The sequence below is a fragment of the Microtus oregoni genome, unplaced genomic scaffold (genome assembly GCF_018167655.1).
Source record: "Microtus oregoni isolate MIOR12 unplaced genomic scaffold, Mior012 000004F_ref0000308, whole genome shotgun sequence".
NCBI classification, from domain to species: Eukaryota; Metazoa; Chordata; class Mammalia; order Rodentia; family Cricetidae; genus Microtus; species Microtus oregoni.
In genome coordinates this window covers 44,519,442-44,543,050 of record NW_024543063.1, presented here as the reverse complement: position 1 = coordinate 44,543,050, position 23,609 = coordinate 44,519,442, and the positions used below count along the sequence as shown (strand labels likewise).

At 45.2% G+C, this 23,609-nt stretch overlaps 1 protein-coding gene across 1 annotated transcript in view; it reads right to left on the bottom strand.

The window, feature by feature from the left end:
• Positions 1-23,609, bottom strand: part of Hydin (HYDIN axonemal central pair apparatus protein) — a 291,897-nt gene that overhangs the window by 41,632 nt on the left and 226,656 nt on the right. Inside the window, exons 52-64 of the mRNA XM_041650001.1 lie at positions 20,803-21,001; positions 18,537-18,636; positions 16,679-16,778; positions 15,386-15,554; positions 14,389-14,624; positions 11,591-11,708; positions 8,066-8,270; positions 6,950-7,185; positions 5,154-5,305; positions 4,876-5,065; positions 1,720-1,822; positions 1,230-1,517; positions 109-251 (exon numbers count right to left, since the gene is read on the bottom strand). Of these exons, the coding sequence (XP_041505935.1) occupies positions 109-251; positions 1,230-1,517; positions 1,720-1,822; positions 4,876-5,065; positions 5,154-5,305; positions 6,950-7,185; positions 8,066-8,270; positions 11,591-11,708; positions 14,389-14,624; positions 15,386-15,554; positions 16,679-16,778; positions 18,537-18,636; positions 20,803-21,001 (2,239 nt within the window). The remainder of the gene's footprint in view (positions 1-108; positions 252-1,229; positions 1,518-1,719; positions 1,823-4,875; positions 5,066-5,153; positions 5,306-6,949; positions 7,186-8,065; positions 8,271-11,590; positions 11,709-14,388; positions 14,625-15,385; positions 15,555-16,678; positions 16,779-18,536; positions 18,637-20,802; positions 21,002-23,609) is intronic.

Genomic DNA, 23,609 nt, shown 5'->3' with positions numbered 1-23,609 from the left:
AAGATGCATGCGTCCCATTCCATGCACCCACAAGGATGGGGTGACCATCACACGGGGGTTGGCTTAGGCCAGAGGGAGTCTGGAACCCAGTGAGTGACTTCTGCTTACCTGTGGGGAGAAAGACAGCGTAGCTAAAAGGGGCCACTCGAAGCGAACCACATTCCCTTGGCTGTGGTTGGTGATGGTGAAGCTCACGTTGTAGCTGTTCCCAATGTGGCAGTACCCGAACTGGATGTGATCCAACAGGGCAGCTAGGGGGCAGAGCAGAAGGCTGGTGAGTCCTCCCTGTCGCCTTGAAGAACTTGCTTTGTAAGGGAGGCCTATCTGGATAGAGACTGTATCTCAGTCACAGTTACCCTTTCCTCTTTGGATGGTTATACATGAAAAACTTTGGATCCCTGGGTAGAAGTACCTGCCTCCCAGGGATTGATCAATTTAACCATCCATCCATCGATCCATCCATCCATCCGTTCTATCTATCCACCTACCTTGGCTCTTCTATTTGTTTAAGAGAAAATAAAGATCCTAATGTCATTTGTTTGGTGGGAAAATATAATGAAATATTAGATTGTTAGATAAAATATAGGATTCTCAATTAAATTTGAATTAGAAATAAACAATGAGTAATTCTTTATGATAAACATGTCCTATGCAATACTTTGGGGACATATATATACTAAAAGCTATTGATTGTTTATCTGGAACTTAGTTTTCTCTGGAATACCTCTATTGCTAAGCCTGAGAATCCCATAAAGGTATGGAATCTGGTTTCTAGACCTGGATTACTGCCAGCTTCTGTTTGATCCTGACTAGAGCGATGCCACTGCACAGCTTCAAACAGGAGGGAAACACCAGTTCCAGAAAGAGTTCTGATTTCACCCCCAGGTTGTACATTCCAGGACTATGATAAGCTCCTGTGGGCTGCTTGATGAGCAGGCCAGCAGCCGACAACGTCACGTCTCTCAGGATCTTAACAGACCTGCCCTGCCCTCCAGGGTCATCATCCACTTTTGAATCTGATTCCTGGGTGATCACGTGCGTGTTAAAGCTTAAGACACGTGGTCTCTAAACCACTGAACCTTCCACTTAGGGTCGGACTCTGCACGGGGAACATTTCACATCACAATCATTATCAAAAAGCATTTGACAGTATGGCTGACTCCTTTAAAGTGAATTGTAAACTCAGCTTCAGAATTCCCACCCCAAGACCTCACTTCTGTGTCTCCCACCTGCCCCCAAGTCCTCCATGGCACCTTCCTCAGCGATCTCTATGATCTCAGACATATCCGGGCCCTCCAGGATAGCGGAACCCGTCAGCCCATGGATGTTGTCCAAGGTGATGTCATCCTCGTAGCTTTCTCCCACCAATTGAATCATGGTCTCCTCATACTGGTTGTTGATCACCGACAGGTGGATGGTGCCTGTCATTCTCCCAATCTTCTTGGAGTGGAAAAAGACATCGAATTCAGCCGTGTCTCCAGGAGAAACAACCAGGGAGGCTGTGTGGGCTTTTTTGACTGTAAACAGAAGACAGAAGCTACCATTAGGAAGCAGTTTAGGATGCATCTCCAGGAAGACTATGGCTAGAAGAAAAGCATCCCCTTTTAGGACACTGGGCTACTGGTGATGTGACCGAGCACCAGCTGTGATCTGGTCCTGAGAGGCCCTGGCAAACCAGCTTCTGAGAGCCGTCACCCTTCTGAGGCACCCACTACTCGCCTTTTTCATTCGGTATGTTTTCCTCTATGATGTAGATGTAGGAGGTGGTGGGTCTTCCTTTGAGAGAGAAGACTCCTAGTTGGTCTCGCAGGTCCACATGGAGCTGGCAGGAGGAAAGCCAGGTTGAGTGGTTGGGCTTACAGGCTGCTCGTGAATTCTGAGTCTGGGTTGTGATACTGTGCTGTATTTGGGGGCAAGAACCTCCGAAGTCATTGTATGTAGTATTCACTTTTTATGTTCTCTTTCATTGCATGCATATGTGGGAATGACATGTGTGTGTGGGTGCACATGTGTGTGCGTGTGTGGATGTGCATGTGTATGGAGGCCTGGAGTTGACAGTGTGCCTTCCTCAATTGTTCTCTTCTTTGTATAGAAGCAGGGTTTCTTGCTGAACCCAGAGCTCACTGAGTCAGGCGAGTCTAGCTAGTCAGTCTGTCCCGGGGATCTTCAGGCTCTGCCTCTTGAGTGTTGGGATTACAGGTGACTGCCACTCCTTGTCCTGCTTTTATGTGGGTTCTGGGGATCTGTAGCCTGTACCTTATATATGTGCATCAAAAGCTTTACCTATTGAACCACATCCCTAGTTCCAGCATTCATGGTTTTGAGAGTCTTAAGAGATCTATGTAATAAACATTAGACCTGGATAGGAAAAGTGGGTATTCAGTCAGGGTCATCCTTTAGCATCTGAGTAGGAACTGGAGGCCCAAAGGTCATAGGTGACCTTCCAGACTACACAATGCCAAAGTGGGTTGCCAATGCGTCTGTTACACAGACAGACGGCTGAAGATATATTCCAAACTAATGAAATGGAAATGAATACCCATAATTCTTTTTTCTTTTTTTTGGGGGGGCACAATTTTATTAGGTATGTATATAAATATACAGCATATAATGATCAAATCTATGTACATTACTGTAGTTAAAAATTGCCATCTCGAACTGTTTTTCTATTTCTATTTTGTTTTGCTTCAGAGGTCTTACTATATAGCCTTGGCTGACCTGAAGCCCGCTATGTAGACCAGGCTCGCTTCAGACTCAGAGACCTGTCTGCTTCCCAACTCTGTGCTTGGGTTAAAGTTATGTTCCACCATATCTAGCCTCAATTTTTTTTAAAAAACAATACTTTCACTTATTCTTTGAGAATGTCACATCATCTATTTTGATTGCATTCATCCCCTCCTACAACTCCTCCCAAATTGTCCTTCTTGTCCCTCAACTTCATATTCTCTCTATTTTTAGAAACCCATAGTCTAGTTTGTGTTAGCTGACTACCCTGGGTGTAGGGCCTTCCCTGAGTGTTACTCCATTGGAGAAAACTGACTTCCATAGCCCAGCTGCAGTTAAATATAGACAGCTCCTCGGCTCGAGGTGAGACCTGAGGCCCGCTTCTCCTCCTCCATGCTGTAATACCCATAATTCTATGAAGTATTCTATAATTCCTAGAAGCTAGCATCTCCTAGGTACTATGCATTTTCTAGAGTCATGGTAAACATCCTAGCAAGATCGTAGGAAAACCAAGGTGGAAATATGACCAACTTCAGGAAAACAAGTGGTTTCTGGTCCATTGGAAAGCAGGCAGGGCTGAAGCCAGGCATTGATTTTAGGTGTAAGAAATCTGACTTTTTTTTTAGAAGACAGCCATACTGACTATAAAAAAATAAAGTGGCCTAAAGGAGGAAGAAACAGAGCCACTGCACTGCAACAAGAGATTATATATTTATAAATAAACCTAATAAGAAACAAAATGGGGGGAGGGGCACTGAGAAGGCTCAGTGGGTAAAAGATGCTTGCTGTTGAGTCTAACAATCAGAATCGGATCCCAGGGCCCACAGGGTAGAAGGAGAGACCTGATGCCTGCAGTTATCCTCTGGCTCCACATTCTCATGTGTGCACAACATAATGAATGAATCTAGAAAGGAGAAACCACATGGAGGAACTTATATTTTAGAAATACGGAGATCAAGGTCTAACGAATGGACAGGAATCCTAAATGTTGCCCCTGGTGGACAGTTAACTCTAAAACCAGGAATTCTCCCAGATAATCCAAAGATTTCCATTTTGATTCCCATGAGATTGAACTGTTTTGGATGTATTTTATTATATGTATGTGGATGTTTGGACTATATGTATGTCTGCACACCATATGTGTGCTTGGTGCCTGTGGCGTTCAGAAGAGGGTGCTGGGAACCAAATGTAGGTCCTCTGTAAGAGCAACCAGTGCTCTTAACCATTAAGCCATCTCTGCAGCTCCTCATAAGGAGATTTTTTTTTCTTTTTTCTTTTTTTCTTTTTTTTTTTGTTTTTTTTCGAGACAGGGTTTCTTTGTGGCTTTGGAGCCTGTCCTGGAACTAGCTCTGTAGACCAGGCTGGTCTCGAACTCACAGAGATCCGCCTGCCTCTGCCTCCCGAGTGCTGGGATTAAAGGCGTGCGCCACCACCGCCTGGCAAGGAGATTTTTTTTTTAAAAAGGAACATTATAAAATGATTCTTAAGCTTACATATAAGCTGAATATACAAAAAATTCTATGAAAAATTAAAAGAAAACTTAGTGGGTGGCAGGACTTCCGTGAACGAGACTGTAGAATAGCATTTTTTTCAACCTGTGGGTTGTGGCCTCTTTGGAGGTCAAACAACCCTTTCACAGGGGTTGCTTAAGACCACCAGAAATATTCATTATGATTCATAACAGCTGCAAAATTACAGTTATGAAGTATCAATGGAAATAATGTTATGGGGCTGGAGAGATGGCTCACTGGTTAAGAGCACTGGCTGCTCTTTCAAAGGTCCCGAGTTCAATTCCTGGCAACCACAGGGTGACTGAGAACCATCTCCAGTGGAATCTGATGCCCTCTTCTGTCCTGTTTATGTATAGAAAGACAGCACACTCATATATATTAGTACATAAATCTTAAAAAAGAAAATAATTTGTGGTTGGGGTCACCACAACAAGAGGAACTGTATTAAAGGGTCGCAGCATCAGGACGGGTGAGAACCACTGCTGTAGAGCATTTATAAAGTCCCGCCATGAGAATCATGTAGGGTGGGGCTGCCATACGGTTCTTTCCTGCCATGGGCCTGAAACTTAAGAAGCTGCAAGACAAGATAAAGAAACATGGTCTGGCTAACATGTCACCCCACGTCACCCTCAGCAGTTACCTGGGCAGGGATGGTGCCATTGTTCTTAAGGATGAGAGGCAGTTTCTCTGAATGGCCCAGCAGAAGCCTCTTAAACAGGAGCAAGGGGTTTCCATGTTGGTTATATAGAGTCGGTCGGATGACAGTCACTCGAGGGAGGGTCCCCTCGCCAACGATATCAAACACCAGACCTCGGCTCCTGGCCAGGTTGCTGCAGGGGACAGGAAGAGCAAGGCAGGCTGAGACCAACCTGGCAGCAACACTTTATTCCAAAGCCACGCAGAGGGGCCGGCTGGTACCTGGGCAAGCCATCCAGAGTAGCCTCGAAGATGCACTGGTAGGTCTGCATGGTCTGTGGTGTGAACAGCACTGTGACGAAGGCGTGCGAGCGACTCCCAATGCACATCTTGCTGGGCTCCACGTCGAAGATGTCAGTGATGCGGGCGGCTGCCTGTGAAGGGGAGCAGCACCAGATGGGCTTAGCTGCTTTGCATTTCTACTGCAGCTTACTGCTCATCTCTCTGCCCTGCTATGAACGCCCCCTTCTCCAAGATTGTGCTAGACAAGCTCAATTACCTTCAGAGTCATGGGCCCTGGATGGAGTGGTCCAGAGTCTGGGGACTTACCCCTAAGCAACATCTGGCTGCATGTGACCAGAACATGAACTCTGACTCAAATAGACAGACCAAGCCAGTCAGCCAAATGTTCTCATCACCACCCCATGTTGCCCCTAACCAACTAAATTAATATAGTTAATGTGGAGCTGAGTTGGAAGCTGGCTGAAGGTGCTGGTGTTATAATGTCTTTTGATCTGGGCCTGAGGTCTCTGATATACTGATGTGATCCCTGTGTCATTTGGCTAAGCCAAATGGGTTTCTCTGCCTTGTTACTTCAATGGCCATGACTAGAGTGCCCTCCTTTAGCATTCGCCCTGTGTCCTGCCCAATGAGTGACTTTGAGCTGGACGGACTCCCAGCGTGGCTCTGAAAGGACTTTTCATTCTCATGAGCACTGGGCAGAAACAGTGCAGCCTTCCCCACTTGTTCTTTGGACAAAGCATGGTAAAGTTTCACTGCTTTTTCAAAGGGATTCCCTTTACGTCTCAAACTGGAGAGGAGGAGATGTCCAAGTCCACCATCATGAAACTTGTCCCTTTGGAAGTCAGGCTTCCCAACTTTTTGTACTTTTCCTGCAGAATGAGGAGTGAGTAACTTCTCGGTGCTCTACAATATCATTAGGAAACAAAGACTGGCTGTCGCCAGTGTCCCAAGGTGGTGATGAGGACCTTGGGGACCTCCTCCACTTGCATCAGCCATGAACAGTGTGAGGTCTGGGGCATAAGAACCACACAGGTCCAGACAGCACATTGTTCTGATAAAGGTATGAAGTATTTGAAGCATACACTGAAAATTCAGGATAAAAGCAACCTGTTGATTCAGTCCTTTCTTGTGCTATCTTCAAGGGTTTTTTCTACCACAAAGAAAATGGCTTTAGTATAATTTGTCCCAGAGAGAGAGAGAGAGAGAGAGAGAGAGAGAGAGAGAGAGAGAGAGAGAGTTAGTTCCCCTAGCTGTAAAATAGGGATAAAAACCAAGTCTGAAAGAGATGTAGACCTGAAAGAAAGCAGTAAATAGGCAATCAGCAAGCAGAACGCCTGCCACACAGGAGGGCCTCAGTTCACATTCTCTATTCCACCCGACACCTGTAGCCTGATACTACAGACCTCCAAAGCTCCAAGTCTCCCTGACCAGAAGAATGGGAGATTGGAGGCTCATCTGCCTGAAGTTGGTGGCCATCTTTGGCTTCTCTTCCAGTGCTTGTACCTATCAGTTACACAGTGAGTTCAACTGGGCAGACACATGAGTTGCCCATTAGTATGTACCAATTTAGTACAAAGGTATGTACAGGACACACACATACATATATAGTCCCTGGCCTAAGGGAAGTGGTCTTGTGACCTCGCAGAACTTCTAACAGGACTTGAGAGCCTCATGGTTTCTATCTAGGTGCAGGCACTCCAGAGCAGGGCCTTTCCAGGGTTCCTTCAGTGGCTTTATGCCAATCAAAGAGGGCCAGGCCACAGGGCGCCTCCTACCTTGTTGGAGATGGGCTTGACTATGATGTTGATGTCGCAGGCGATCTTTCCCACATTGCTGATCTTGAAGCGAGCCTTGGCCTGATAACCCACCAGCACGTTGCAGAAGATGAACTTGTTTTCGTCCTCTACATACAACCCGCCACTCTGTATGGTCTGGAGGATGTGGTACAGGTTGGGGCTGGTGCAGATCTGGTGTTCCTCAAATATCAAGGCGCTGTTGTCAGTCACAAAGGCTAGGGAATGGAGGAGGAACGTGAGACCGGCTGGCTGCCAGAATCTTGGCCCTCTGCTCCTTGGCATGCTAATCTGGATTAAAAACTTTAAAATATTACGTTTAGTCTCCCCCCGCCCCCAACGAACGTGAGTGAATGTATCTCCTTTGTGAAGCTCATAGGACAGCTATCAGGAGTCTATTCTTTTCTACTACGTGGATCCTGTGGATTGTGCTCAGGATATTTGGATTCTGACAAAGGAGAATCACAGGCTAGGGTTACAGCTTAATGACAGCGTACTCGCCTAGCATACAGAAGGCCTTGGGTTCTATCCCTTGCATTTCAAATATACCACACACTGGGAGGTGACGGGACAAAGTCTGTTGGCTTCCTCATTTGTCCCTTCTGATTGACACATCTCAATTAGCCTTTTTCTTTTATTGGCAAGCAATGGTGAGAACCAAGGTCTTGGATGGACTTTTAAGAGGGAGGAGAGAGTTGGTATACTCTGGTTTGAGGCTCTGGGGAGCTTAGAGCCAAAGCTTTCCCTGGGCTCTTGCATGTTCAGTTACTACGCATTGCTCTGTGAATGTGCTTTCCACAAGGAATGACCTGAGGGTGGCACATCCCGTGCCAGCTCGTTTCTCAGAGAGCATCACTCATCTGGGAACCCAGTGACAGACCCCCAAAGGCTAAGCATCTGGAGAAGCAGATCCTCTTCTATACGTGCCAAGGCTCTAAGAACAAATATGGCTGAAGACCCCGGAAGAGGGTCTAAGTTTTCATAGAAAACAGTTTAGCCTTGTCTGCGGGACATCTTTAGAGGGACTTTCCTGGAGGAGGAGGAGGGACTGGCAAGTGCTAGTCTTTTAGGAGTGTTGTCCAATCCGAGTTGCAGTACCTGGCAGGCATGCTTCAGCAAGGAGGGTGTAAGGAATGCCGGCAGGATTTTCTCTAGGGTCTCGGTCAGAGATATCAATGGCCAGAAACTCTTCGCACCTCCCCACAGGGTCAGCCACACAGTCCACGGTGATGATCTGCTGTCCTCCAGAAGGGATAGATCCAAATCCTGGGTATACAGTGAACATGCCATGGGAGAAGCGGGCCTGCAGAACAAAGATGGGCAGGGCCGGGCGGAAGGAAGCAGAGTGAATAACAGAGCCTGAGACTTTCCAAAGAGCAGAGGTAATGAAATGGGAAACAGTGGGGCCTCTCTGCCTTCAGGGGCAGAGGCCCTGGGTCCTCGTGATACATGGGTTTTCAGGGCTTCCTTCTGAACAGTCTCAAGGAAACAGATAATGTGTACATTATACAATACTTATCTAGATGGGTGAATCTCAAAGCCACGTGGGTCAGGTGAGGTGCAGAATGGAGCAGCAGTTGAGACAATGGGTTTGGAATAGGATATTGTGGGCCTCAATGAGAACGGCCCCCACGGGCCCATGTATTTGAAGGAATGCTTGGTCCCCAGTTGGTAGAACCGTTTTTGGGGAAGGATTAGGAGGTGTGGCCTTACTGGAGGAGGTGTGCACTGGGGGTAGGCTTTATGGTTTCAAAAGACCAAGCCAGGGCTGGAGACATGACTCAGCAGTTAAGAGCATTAACTGCTCTTCCACAAGACCCTGGTTCAATTCCCAGCACCCACATGGCAGCTAACAGCTGTCTGTAACTCTAAGATCTAACACCCTCACACAGACATACATGCGGGTAAGATAAAAGTGCATATAAAATAAAAATAAATAAATTATTAAAAGAAAAGCCCATGCCAGGCCTAGTCTGATTCTTTGCCTCTGCTCCAGTGACCCATGTCTGCCTATCTGCCACTGTGTTTCCTGCCATGATCATCATGGACTAACCCTCTGAAACTGCAAGCAACCCTCTCAATTAAACACTTTCTTTTATAAGATGCCTTGGTCATGGTGTCTCTTCATAGCAGCAGAACAGCAGCTGAGATGGACAATCTGGGATTTGAACGCAATTCCCAATATATATTGTTTGACGCTGGGAAAACGGCATCTCTGAGTCTCAGTTGATCTCTAAATGTGTTTGGCATGATGGATTGTTGGAGGGTTAAAGGAGAGAACACCTGTGAGCACATACTATAGCATATAGTACAGAATTAGTGCTAAGGAGAATGTCATTATGAGAGAAGCCCTCACATGTCCCTGCAGACCCCAGCCCTTCACCTCCCGCTTGTAGTTCTCAGAATAACTGTAGCAAGTACTTGGAGTACAATGTCCCATGAGAGAGAAAGACTGTCTTAGGTAGCCTAGTCTCCGTCCTCGCATTTCGAGATGTTCTGTGGTGCTTTAGCTCAGAGACCCAAGTGTCTTCAGGGGTCTGAAACCCAGAGCAGAATGAGTTTGGGACTGCAGTGTGAGGTGGCCATCCACATGCGGGACTCCACTGCCTGGGGAAGCTTCTTGGGTCCTAGAGGATAAGGGCCTAGATGTCAGCTGTTGCTTCTTTGCTGTGTGAGGGATGCTTGGTACCACCTGGGCTGTGAGGGTCCCATCTCGCTGGATCTGTACTCTGGCAGCTGGAGTCCTGATAGATCTAGGAACCTCAACAGGAGCTGGTGAAGATGCTAGGATACCCCTGCCAGGTGTGACGCCAGTGCATGATGCTGGGAGGTGCTCGTAATCCTACCCTAGGCTGACCAGTGCACAGTGCTCCCCACCTCAGGGAATGACCTCGGCGCAGTCTACCACAGATAGCTCCTGGTTCTCAGGCTTGTCCCTACTCTTGTCCAGTTTCACAAAGCTACCCGAGAGCAGGCAATCTGACTGCCAGTGTCCAATGCCCTGCTGCGCATCCTTGGAATCCATAGGATCTGGGCACTGGTGTGGGACAACTCTCAACCAAATTCCACCACTCTTCCCCTTGGAGATAAACTCTTTTTACTCAACCCCACTTTCACCGTTTTCAAAACTCTTTGAATGTGTTCCATAGTACTACTGCAGTAGGGCATGCATTAGTCTGACAAAGCTCAGACTCCACTTCTGGGTTCTTCAGGATACTGTTCTTAAATTCTTACAGGATAGGCTGGCACCTTCAATGAGCACATGCCATACAGGTACCTGGAGGATGAGCCCCAAGTGTGGTGAAGTGTGACTTCATGGCTCTGCACGGAAGTTTCTAGGAATTTAACTCAGTTCCTATCTACTGCCATGTGCTAGGAGCTCTACTGAGCCCTAGAAATTCCCAGGTAAGCTATTGGGATAGAGAAGGACTTCTTTCTAGATGTCTGTTTCCTCTAGACAAATGAATCTTTTTTATATAGTTTAAGTTTTTGAACCTACTTGTGCATAAAAGTTTTATTTCTTTTTTATTTTTTCTCCAACTAATATTTTTATTAATTATTTGGGAATTGCATACAATGTATTCTGATCACATTTGCTTACTACCATTCCTCCCAGGTCAATCCTCTGACCCTTGTGCCCTCCCCCCAAAAAAACTTCACCACATCTAATTTGCGTTGCCCATATATTCACTGGAGCGTGGTCAAATTCCCAATGGTCAGTCCTTAGAGAAAACTGAGTCCTCACCCTGCCCCCAGAAGCCATCAACCGTGAAGAGCTCTATATCTTAGCATCTTTATCACAGTTGTTTTTGTGTGAACTGTGACAAACGAATCTTGATATAAAAATGTGTACAGTATTTAATACAGCAGGGATTCAATGAAGGTTTTAAAGCAGGAGAGAATACTCAAATTAAATGTCACGCCTCAGCTCAAAAAGTAAGGATTTCAATACGACTCTATATCCCTGTCACAGAAGAGCCAAATTCTGGGGCTGGAGAGAAGATTTGGTGGTTAGGGTCATGAACTACTCTTGCAGAGTTTGGTTCTCAGAATCAATGTCAGGCCTTGTGGTGCTCTGAATAAAAATGGTCCCCAAAGACACATAGGGAGTGGCATTATTGGAGGCGTTGGAGTAGGTGTGGCTTTGCTGAAGGAAGCATGTCATGGGGGTGGGCTTTGAGGTTGCAGAAGCTCAAGCCAGGCCTAGTGGTTCACTGTGTCTTCCTGCTGCCTGTGCAGAACCTGTAGATTCAGATGTAGAACTCTCAGCTACCTCTCCAGCACCATGTCTGCCTGCGTGACACCATGCTTCCTGCCATGATGACAATGAACTAAACCTCTGAACTGTAAGCAAGCACGATTAAATGTTTTCTATTATAAGAGTTGCTGTGGTCATGGTGTCTCTTCACAGCAATGAAACCCTAACTAAGCCATACCTGCAAGTGTAGCTCCAGGGATCTAATACCCTCCTCTGAGTGCGTCGGCACCTGCACTCATGTGCACAAGTCCACACACAGACACAAAACTAAAAAACAACAACTGTCATACTAGAGAAGTGTTTGGTGACAAGAGTACACTGGAAGGTGTCCTTGCTGTGTTTCTGCGAGGAAGGAGGGCACTCACCTGGTTGGCTATGTTCATGTCTTTCTGGACCGTGTCCGAGAACTTGGTTGCTTTAGTAGCGCCAGACTTGAAGAAGCTTTCACTCTCCCGGGTTCTCGTGTGTCTGGCATGGCTGGCTCTGATCAGAGAAGAAGGGTACAGCCTCAGGTTTGGATGGGGACAGGAGACACTACCTGCCTGCTTGAGGACCTTTCTTGGCTCTGGGGGTAGGAGAGGGCTTCCCTTTGTCCAGGAAGGTACCAGAGTGGCACCGTGTCACCTTGACCTTGCTGAACAATTGTGAGGAAGTGACAAGGGTGACGACACATGTGGAATACAAATCACAAGGATTTTGAAAAATACTTCAAGCAAAGTCCACGTGCTAAGGCTCGGTTCCCCAGGAAGACACTATTGGGATGTCCTTAGTTCACTGATATTCCCTCTGTGGGATTGTAGGACCCCAGCCTCTTCTTCTCCCTCTCTTTTGCTTCCTGGTCTGAGAAGAACAGTTTTTTCTCTGCTGCGTGCACTAGCCCAGACCCAGCTGATCCTGGTTGACAATTCCAAAACTAGGAGCACAAGTCACCTGTTCCTCTTGTAAATTTCTTATCTGAGCTCTTTGGTTACAGCGAGGGAAAGTTAATGACAGAAACAACAACAACAACAACAACAAGAAAACATACAACAGTAAGGAAGTGGACAAACAGCAGGCCTGGTGGGTGCAGGCCTGCCAATTCCAGCTACTTGGGAAGCTGAAGCAGGAGGTTTGCAAACTGGAAGCTTGCCCGGGCTACAAGCAAGTTCTAGGTCAACCTGAACCACTTCATAAGATGCTGTCTAAAATGAAATAAATAAAAGGTGGGCTGTGGGTGCTCGCATGGTACTCACACAGACAGTGGTATGGTGCTTGCCCTGTACACACAGGCCCTGTGCTCACCCCTCAGCACCATGAACAGGAAACGAGGTTTTAAGGGCTTGAGTTCACTAAGAAGCACTACTTTGGAAATTAGTCATATATATAAAAGCTTTACCAGATGTCATTGTATACATGAAATGATGAATTGCGTCTCCAAGTTTTCGTGTTTATAGCCATGACATGTATAAATAATATGCCAGGATAAATAATAGCTAGGTATAGGTTTTGGTAACTTGACATCACTTGAAGCCAATGGACCCAGTTGTTGGTTTGTCCAGAGACTACCGTACCTAGAGTGTGTAGCTATATTTGAGATGAATCTTAAATATTTTGAAAATCTTATGTATTCATTTACTTGTTTGATGACAGAAACACATCTGAGCTTCAGCCCCCTCATGTGTTTTGAATTCATACAAGCTAAAGTGAAAACAACTAAATACTAAATAAATTAATTAAAGTATTTTAAAATATTTATGTGCACAAGTGTTTTGCTTGCATGTCTGTGTCATGGAGGCCAGGAGAGATTTTGAATCTGGAACTGGAGTTACATACAGTTGTAAGCCATCATGTGGGTGCTGGGAACTGAACCCACGTCTTCTGCAAGAACAGCAAGTGCTCTTAACTACCGAGCCATCTTTCCAGCCCCCAAATAAAAATAACTTAAATCAAATATAAATTATAGCCACCAGAAGCACTACTAAAGCACTACTAAAGAAACTGTGAGGTGGTTGAAACCAAACTCGGAAGAAAGTGATTTTAGGCAATTTAATCCCAAATTTCTTAATATGTTCAAACTTTGCCAGTATAGAAAAATTAGAGCCGAAGAAAATAGAAAACTAGCAAAAGCAGCAAGAGGAGTAGGTCTGTTACTAAAACATCAGAAAGTAGGAAAAAAAAAGAAAGAAAAATCCAGGTCAATGCAGTGTGGGAACTGGTCACGATGCAGTGTAGGAACTGGTCACCACACAGCATGGGAACTGGTCACCATGCAGTGTGGGAATTGGTCACGATGCAGTGTGGGAACTGGTCACCATGCAGCATGGGAACTGGTCACCATGCAGTGTGGGAACTGGTCACCATGCAGCATGGGAACTGGTCAAAGCTATCTTCAAAATTTGCTTCTGAGGAAAACAATGAAGCAGTTGGAGCCAAGTGCCCCCAAGAGCTGTCGTTTTCTGCTCTCCTGACGAGAGACACACGTTAAAGAAGAGAGTGTTGCCGCTGGAACTAGTAAGGCAGCTGTGGCAACCAGCTGTTGTCAGAGGGCAAAGGTAGGAATGGCACTTGTTGGGTGAAGGCACCATTCTGCTTTCTCTTGCCTACATATCCAGGGTACCCATTGCCACCCCCCCCCATAGTGAAGGCATAGTTAAGCCTTCTTTTGGTGTAATTTTCTTCTGTCTGTAATCATCCGTCAATGCCCTGCAGGATGGCAGAGAGGGCAATGGCTTACCAGTATTTTAGCACACCAGAAACACCAGGACAACACATAAAATCCTGTATCTTCCCATGGAAGACTTTGCCCCATCCATGAGAAAGAGTCTCAGGTAGCTCAGGCTGGCCTAGAACTTGCTAGGAAGTCAAGGATGATGCAGAACTACACATCCTTCTGCCTCCACTTTCTGAGTGCTGGGATACAGGGATGCACCATCACACCCACCCCAAAGAGTTGACATTGCTCATCTAAAACTTATCCTTTTTGTGATGGCAGCTAGAAAATGCATGAAATCTGACCAGAAAATGTGGTTCAGAACCAACTCCTACCAGTGATTTCCCACATAATTTGAGACAGTTCTAAACCTGAGCGTCTTCATTCACGCAAGGGGATGGGTGGATTGAGTTACGTAAAGTATGTCACAGCTCTTTGTAGCGGATAAAGCACCAAGCCAATAACTTGTCTTACACCTTCTTTTGATGGATCGGACTCTCCCCTGTCAGCCTGTAGAGGGCATATTTGAAGTCGGTTATGCCTTGGTTTTCTATGGTGAAGGTGATGCTTTTCCTGGTCCCGCAGATCAAAGCCCCGAAGTTGATGATAGAGGAGGGGGTGATGGTGAATTTGGAGTACACTGCGTTCACAGAAAACTTAATGGGGATGCTGGCAATAATTTCACCTTCTGGGAGACTGGGGTCAATAATCTATAGTGGGAAGAAGGTTAGGGAAGATGTTAGTCAGTGATACAGCAATAGAATTCCCATTAGCATCCCCTTGCCTGCTTTCACGACTGATGCCCTCCCTGAGGTGTGTCTGACCTTTGGTGTGTTCATGGGCCACATTCAGCCAAGGAGAGTTATGAATTTTCCCTAACATAAAATTATAAGCTTACTTTAGAACATTATGGAATTTTAAAAAGCTTTTAAAACTGTTTTTTGAGAATGTCCTACATGCCCACAATTTATTTCAACTGCATTCATCTACCACGTCCCCCTCCAACTTCTCCTAGACCCCCTCATATCCACTCCCCAACTTCATATTCTCTCCATCTTAAAGAACCCTTTGATTCCATTAGTGCTGCTCACAAGCATGTGGGAGTGGGCTATCCACGGAGCATGGCCAGCCACCAGGACTCAGACCTTAAAGACAACTGACTTCCCTTCCCCGAGCAGCCATCAACCGTCAATAGGTCCTCAGTTAGGGGTGGGGGCTTGTTTGGCTCCCATATATAAAAAATACATTTTAAATATAAAATATGTAATGTTAATAAATGTATTTCATACATTATATATATTCCTGGTGACTTCAGGCTGCTGTCCTGACCTACCTGTGCCTGTTAGTTGGGACTGCCCTCTGGTGTAGTGTCTTTGGTTGCCACCCAGGCTATCCGCCCTTCACCCCTTCTTTTCATCGGGATGCGGACAGTCCTGACAGCGAGTCAGCCTGTTTCTGTGTGCTCTCTCACCTGGCAGCGTAGAACAGGTTGAAACTCAATTTTCACTTCCTTTTTGGCACGAAAGAACACCTGGACGGTTGTGGGCTTATCTGTTGAGGTCAGAGAACCCCTTTTGGGTTGTACTGAGATCATGGAATTTAAATTTGTTGGCAAAACCCCTAAGGAGTCCACAGAGAAGCTGGAAGACAAGAGTAAAGAGTCCATTAAACCACTATCTAGGGATCTTATGAAGCCAGAGCGGACAGACGGATCTGTTGAGGCCCTGTCTGTCTCTAGACCTTTGTAGCTATCATGCCAAGCAAAATCCACTATGCTTTTGTATGTGTATATGAATACGTGTGTATGTTCTTGTATGTAAGGGTACATATATTTATATGTGTATAGGTGTGGAGGACAAACATCAGGGGTCATATCTGAGCTGGTATCCACCTTTTTTTTTTTTCAAAGATAGGTGGATGACCTTGGCCCTCTTCTGCTTCTACCTGCTGATGTCTGTGCTATTACACCTGTTTCCACACTGTAGGAGATCAACCTCAAGGCCTTGCGCAGGCTACCCAAGCACTTTACCAACGGAGCTGCACTCCCAGCCCCTGGTTTTTATTTGTTTGGCTTTTTTGGTATGTATACACTGTGCTTGTGACACATGCATATTTGGATGTGTGCATGCAGATAGGCGTGTATGTGTGGAGGCTAGAAGGCAATATTAGATGTGTTCCTTGATTGCTCTCCACCTTATAAGACAGGGTTTCCTAGTGAACTCACCACTCACCAAGTTAGCTAGACTGGGTGGCTGGAGAGTTCCCTCCTATGCTAGGCCTACAGATGCCTGGATTTTTAAAGTGGGTACAGGGGATTTGAACTCAGGTCCTCACACCAGGGCAGGCACTTTACTCACTGAGCCAGCTTCTGGCTTCTATTTCTTTCCCTCCCTCCCTCCCTCCCTCCCTCCCTCCCTCCCTCCCTTCCTTTCCCCTTCCTTCCTTCCTTCCTTCCTTTCTTCCTTCCTTTCTTTTTAAAAAGATTTATTTATTTTTATGTGCATTGATTTTTTTTTTTTTGCTTGCATGTATGTTTCTGGGAGGATATCAGATTCCCTGCATTTAGAGTTACAGACAGTTGTGAGCTGCCATGTTGTTGCTGGGAATTGAACCGGCTCCTCTCGAAGAGCAGCCAATGCTCTTAGCCACTGAGCCATCTTTCCAGCGCCACTTCTGATTTCTTTATTAAAAAAGTTCCCAGACATACTCTTTTTGTCAAGAGTGGATGTGGACGGTTGCACATGCTCCACGGGATTCAGGTTACCTGTACACGATCTCGTATTTCCCACGGTTCTTCAGTTGAAGGGGCTGCTTGACTTCCTCCATGACCTTCAGAGTCCCAAAATCCAGACCTCCTTCAGCTCCTACAGAGGCCAGGACATGAGGTAGGGGTGAGTGGGCAAGGGAGCCAGAGCAGGGGTTTCCTTCTCAAGTTTACATGGATAATCATTCCACGGTGAAGACTTTAGAGACCTTCTTTTCTGAAAATTCTGTGGCTGGGAACACCCTTTGTAACACTAAGTCTTGGCAGATAAATAAAAACCTCTTAGTGCATCCATACACCTCCCTAGAGATTCCGTCCTTAGGAGCCACTGGCCTTTCCTGACTTTCATTAGCTAAATTATCTTGAAACTTTATTTATCTATTATTATTATTTTTAATATGTGAATGTATGTGTATCTGTGTGTGGGTATATGTAAGTGAGTGCAGAGGCCAGAGATGTGGGTGGGGTCTTTCTGGAGCTGAAACGACAGACAGTTGTAGGCTGCCTGATATGGTACTGGGAATCAAGCTTGGGTCCTTTGGAAGAGCAGTGTATGTTATTATTATTATTATTATTATTGTTGTTGTTGTTGTTATTGTTACTATTCTTATTTTGACAGGGTTTCTCTCTGTAGCTCTGAGTGTCCTGGAACTCTAACTTTGTAGACCAGGCTGGCCTCGAACTCACAGAGATCTTCCTGCCTTTGCCTCTTGAGTACTGGGATTAAAGATGTGTACCATAATGCCCAGTGTAGTGTGTGTTCTTAACTTTATTTCACATGTACCTGAGGACTAGATACAGGTGGACCCATCAGAGGCCAGAAAAGGGCATTGGAACCCCTGTGCCTGGAGTTATGGACAGTAAAGATCTCTGTTGGCTAAGACAATGGCACCTGACTAACATGGAGCTCTAATAATCTTGCTGAGGAAGAGACCCATCAGCAAGAGGGGGTGTCATGGAGAATCAGATGCTCAGGGGAGATACACAACCCAGGCACTAGGAAAGCATTCAGGCAGCATGTCACTGGACACCCATTCTAATCCCTGGGACCTGTGAATACACAATGAAGGGGACTTGATGCAGCAGGTGGACTTGAGGCTGGTGATTGGCTGCCATAAATGTGGAGACTGACAGGGAATATCCCGATGGCCCAGTGTAACCACGAGTATCCCTGTAAAAGTAGAGGGGGACAGCAGAAGTGAAAGAACCAGGGAGATGGCAGCATGAGAAAGAAGGGCCTGGTTGGATACTGCTGGCTTTCTAGATTCAGAAAGGGGACATAAACCAAGGGATGTGCGCAGCCTCTTGAGGCTGCAAAGCTGTATCCGTCATCACCTTGATATGCACCTAGTGAGACCCAGTGAGACCTGCTTTTAACTGACCTCAAGACTATAATACACTGCGGGTTTTTTCCTTTCCTTTTCTTTTTTCTTTTCTTCTTTGGAGACATTGTTTCTCATTAGATAACCTAGGCTGGCCTTGAACTCAAGAACCTCCTGCCTTGGTTTCATTAATAATTAGTGTAGATTGTTTTAGTCAGGAGGTCTGTGGCAATTTGCTACGGTAGTGACAGAATAAAAAATGCAGATAGGAGGAGAAGCTTTTACTGTCAGCTTCTCAGAGAAGAGCCCTGAAGGTTTGATACCGACGACAGTCCCTCGCTATCCTCCACCAAGAATACTGTCGTTTGCAGTGATGTTGCCAACATCACTTTAGGCTTACACGACTATTACATAATTGTTCCCTCCCCCATCAACCCCACCACCCTACTAACAACACACTGGGGTCTCTCCACCTGGGACTCTCTACACAGACAGAGGCAACGTATAAACAGCCCCCTTTTAAGGGCTCAGCAAACCTTTGGGGAAGGTGATGTCCAAAGCAATATCATAGGATTCTGCAAAGACCAAGATGTTTTCGATCTGAACAACACCGACAAGATTGTCTGCATCCAAAACCTGCCAGGGAAAAAGAATTCTTCAGTGAAAGCTGAGACCCATGAAGTGTCTGGAGTCTGAAACACGTAGCATGTAGAGGGAACTCGGCAGCAGACATGGTAGGAAATCTAAGTTCTGAGAACTTCAAAGTCAGATTTTCTAACCTTACATTTTAAGTCATCTTTCTCTGCTCACTTAAAAAAAATGCGACTCTTCTGTTCTTTGTGGCTCAATCTGTAGAAAAGTGACTAGATTCTTCATGCAGAACACATACTTAATGTTTCCGTTTTGGAAATTCACAGTGTTTTAGCTGTGTGATCATGGCCACCTTCAGATCTGTGGCCTTTAGTAGCTCACTGATTCTGTTCTTGTCACTGTTGGGGATCCGTTCTCCCTGCCCCCAGAAGCCACTGAGCTGGTGCCAAATGGCAGAGCAATTTAATTCTATCTAGTTGACTGTCGACCTTGGACACTAACCAGGAGGTGGTAAAGGGCCTCTTAGTCAGGGCAAGAGCTTCTGGAGTGATCCAACACTCTGCCATCTTGCTGAACACTCCAGTTGAAAAGCAAATCCACCAGTTTGCATTCTATGTGCTTTGGGTGCAAGGAGAGATTTGTAATTGTCACTAAATTTAAGATTAAAAAGTTTATTTTTAAAGCTATGTGTATGTGTGTGGGTATGCTCATGTGGGTACAGATGTTCACCAAGGCCAAAAGAGGGTGTTGGACTCTGGAGTGGGAGTTACAGGCTATTGTGAACCACCCAAAATGAGTGCTGGGGACAGAACTCAGTTTTTCTGTAAGAGCAGCATGTGTTCCTAACCACCAAACATCTCTTCAGCGCCCAACTCAAGCATCAATTCAGAATTTCTATCTTTTCTTTTGACACACATTTGCCAATATGGTTGTATCTGTGGGAGGAGAACTCATGAGTACAGTGGACTTCCTATGTCCCTCTAAGAATATAGGAGACAGACAGGAGGATGTCCTTTGGTGATGGAGACAAAGGCTGGAGGGACACAGGCACAAGCCAAGGCATACACTCGTAGGCCCCCGAAACCAGAAGGGACAAGCGAGGGTTCTGCCCTGGAGCCCTCAGAGGGAATGTCGTCCTGCTAGTTAGTCTTCAGAACTGGGAGGAGGAGGGTCTGTTGTTTTGAGTAATCTAGTTTGTGGCGGTTTGTCACAGTGGTCCTAGGAGACTAAACAAGATGATGCACAGATCAGGGGAGATCCTGCATGACGGAGCTCACATACCAAAGTCAGCAAGCGGATTGACATGAGAAAGGAGTGGGGCTCTGAAGGATGGAAGCACTGAATGGTTACATACACAGCTGATTCCTTCAATGGGACATAAGTTAAGCCCACTTGAGGCAGCGATGTCTCCAGATCTTCAAGCAGGTACCAACGCCCCACAAGGCCTAGAGAAAGATCCCCAGCAGGGGTGTAGCGGTGTCAGGGGCTTCAAGCAGGAAAGAGCTTACACCACATGCTGGGAGTCGATGATTAAAGGTGAGGGTGGAGCGAGATGCAGCAGAGACCAAGGCATGATCCTCACTGCTGAGAGAGGAGAGCACAATGCCCCGAGAAGTGTGAGCAAGCCCATCTGCTTGCAAAGATCCCTGTGGACACTTGTGGGAATACAGGAAAGGCCCAGGTCCAGGTGGCCTGACTGAGGGTGGCATCAGCAGTGCAGACCAAGATGGCGGTGGGAAGGAGATACCCTCAGAGACAGAACAGGTGAGGATTGTTGGGAGGACTGGATTGAAATGAACCCCACCAGCACGAGTAGGGCATTAAGATGGCTGTCAGGTACCAGTGGGGAGCAACAGGTGAAGGTGAAGGTAACGAAAGCAGACAGGATGGATGACCAGGTTTGGGCTATGAAGTAAGGAAAGTAATGTTTACTTAGATAGTGTAGCATCATTCATTCATTCATTTCACATTCTGTTGAGTATTCTGTTTTTGGAAGTAAGAAATCAGTTCTGAGTGATACTGCCTTTATTGAGCTTGCTATGTGCAGAGCAAGATACCATAGACTGAGGTCAGTGGGAGTATTTAATAAGAACGTGTGTGTGTGTGTGTGTGTGTGTGTGTGTGTGTGTGTGTTTGTGGTGCGCATGTGTGCACACACATGCCCATGCATGCATATTTGATATTCAAGTCTGTGGAGATGCCACTTCTCACCTCAACCCGAATGGCCTTCTTAATGTTGACAGGTTTGGTGGGCTGGAAGTGCACCTGCAGCCCAAACTCTCCCTTGGGTGGGATGCTGGCCTGCAGCACAGACACAGTGAAATCGTCGCCAAGGTGCTCCAGGCTGGAGATCCGCCAGGCCACAGATAGGGGTGTGACATTGCGGAAAACTACTGTCCTGGATTCTTTTCTGCAGAAACCAAAAGAGATTTGATCAAGTTCAAATAATTTTTCAAATGTCAATTTATCTCTCTCTGTTTTTCTCCACTAAAATTATATAATAGGGAGAAGAATCAATAACTTTTATTTTAGATTTTTGAGACTGGGTCTCATTATGCAGCCAGCCCTGGCTGGGACTCACTATGCACACCAGGCTGGTCTTGAACTCACAGAGATCCCCTTGCCTCTGCCTCTTTTGCTGGGGTTACAGGTGTGTACCACCACTCTTGACCCCAACAGTTTCACTTTTGAGGGTGATTGTGTAAATCTTCTTTAACTTGTCTTGCCTTTTTTAAAAATTTAAGCGGCTTAGATCATGAGAGATGGGCAGATTTACATAATTTTAATTTTTTCATGAAAAAGCTATTTCAAATGATCTCAGATTAACACCATTTAAAACTTAAAGAAAAATCGCAAGAATCCCTCTTCATCCAGTTGATCTCGCCTTCCTTGTAGCCACATATTCTCTCTTCTCTATCATTTTTCAGAACCATTTGAAATGAAACTGCAGGTTATCTTCAAATCACTGGGTACACATTTTCTAAGAATGAATAAATTTAATAAATCAAGGGTTTTCACTATCATAGTTCAAGTTCAACTTTTATCTTTTTTCTATTGCTATTCCAACCCCTTTTTATTTTTCCCAGTCAAGGAATCAACCTATAATCATGTATTTTATATAACTGTCAGGCTTCTTTAATGTCTCTTACCTTTCTTTAATTTTCTTGGCTTTGTTGTTTTGAAGAGCACAGGCCAGTTAATCTGTTGACTCTTGCTTACATCGGGTGGTCTGATGCTTTTCTTATGCTTAGATCTTTTGGCGGGAAAAGACCTAAGTTGCAAGCTGTGTCCATTTCAGAGCATTGGGGCAGGAGATCCCTTTAGTGCTACTTTTTATGATCCTAGTGATGCTGTGTTTGATGCCTTGTTTAGGTAAGGCTCACCTGATCACTCCACTGTGGATGCACCCCCCCCCCCTTTAATTAATTAAGTACTTTCCAGGGAGATACTTTGAGAATATGTCCTGTTTATTTCATTTTATTGATACAGGGTTTTATATTTTCCTAGGCTACCCTTGAATCCACTATTTAGTTAGAGGATGACCTTGGACTCCTGATCCCTTTGCCCCCACCTATTAATCACCAGGACTCCAGGCTGTTTCAGCACACCTGGATAGATGCCCTATTCTGAAGCAAACAGTCACAGGCTAGTGTTAGCACCCATCAGTCTCCTTCTAATACCATCAATCTTTCTATACTTAGCCGGCATTCTGCTGTCAGGAACAGAACTTCATTCTCTCATGTGTTTATTCCTATACTTATGCTAATAGAGTTATGGGTTCTCATTCAATATGTCATACATCAGTGGCTCTAAACCCGTGGGTTGTGACCCCTTTTGGGGTCAAACAATCCTTTCACAGGGTCACTCATCTAAGGGCACCAGAAAATACAGATATTTATTTACATTACAATCCATAACAGTAGCAAAACTAATTATGAAGTAGGAATGAAAATAATTTTATGGTTGGGGTCACCACAATATGAAGAACTGTATTAAAGGGTCACCACATTAAGAAAGTTGAGAAGCATTGCTGTAGGTCATTATATTATAATTATAGCATTGTTTTATTTTGACTTTCAAATTGTCTCAGATTTAGATGGTAGGAGGCCCTTTGAGTTGGTTCTTCCTGTTATGTGTTCATAATCTAAGTTCTTCGTGGCACAACAGAAAGTTCCCAGCTCTCCTGGAGCTTCCTTCCTCTACTTTACCTGCATCAGTACCAGAAAAGTACTTTCACCAAGGATCCTCGCCATTGCCTGGAGAATAATGTTTAGATACTAAGATCTGGATGATGGGGTCCTCATTGCTACTGGTGTAAGCCTGTTTTCAGGCCTTCTTGGTGACAGAACTAGAAAATATGTGTATGTTTCTATGCATATCTGTATATTAAAACCAGGAGTCTATATTGAGATCTCTAATTCCAATTTAACAATAAGATACACTTAAAAAGGTGTGTGTGTGTGTGTGTGTGTGTGTGTGTGTGTGCGTGCATACATGCAATTGTGCACTTGTGGTGGTCAGAGGACAACTTATGGGAATCTGTTCTTTCTACTCTGTGGGACCTTGGGGTCAAACTCAGATTGTTAGGATTGGTGGTAAGTGCCTTCATCTGTTGAGCCATTTAAATCTCCTTTTCTTCAACAATAAGAAATCTGTCTACAATTTAATTATGCCAAGGTTAGGAAATATACTGAAGACAATTTCATTAAGTTGAAATTTAATGAGCCTTGTTTCATGGCTTTGCACTGTATGTTTTATGTGCGCTTGAAATCAATATTCATTTTATAGTTGGTAGGCACTCAAACAACTCTACAGAGGATACTGGAACGAAGATTTTAGTCTGAAGAGAAGGATGAGCACACTCAAGACATCACATGGAATAAATAAGCAACACCAAACTAGCTAATCAAAAGAATTCTATGGAAACAAAATTTTAAAAACCCAGAAATTAATACACATGGTTAAATAATAACCCTTAATATTAGGGGTCTTAATTTCTCAATAAAAAGATACAGACT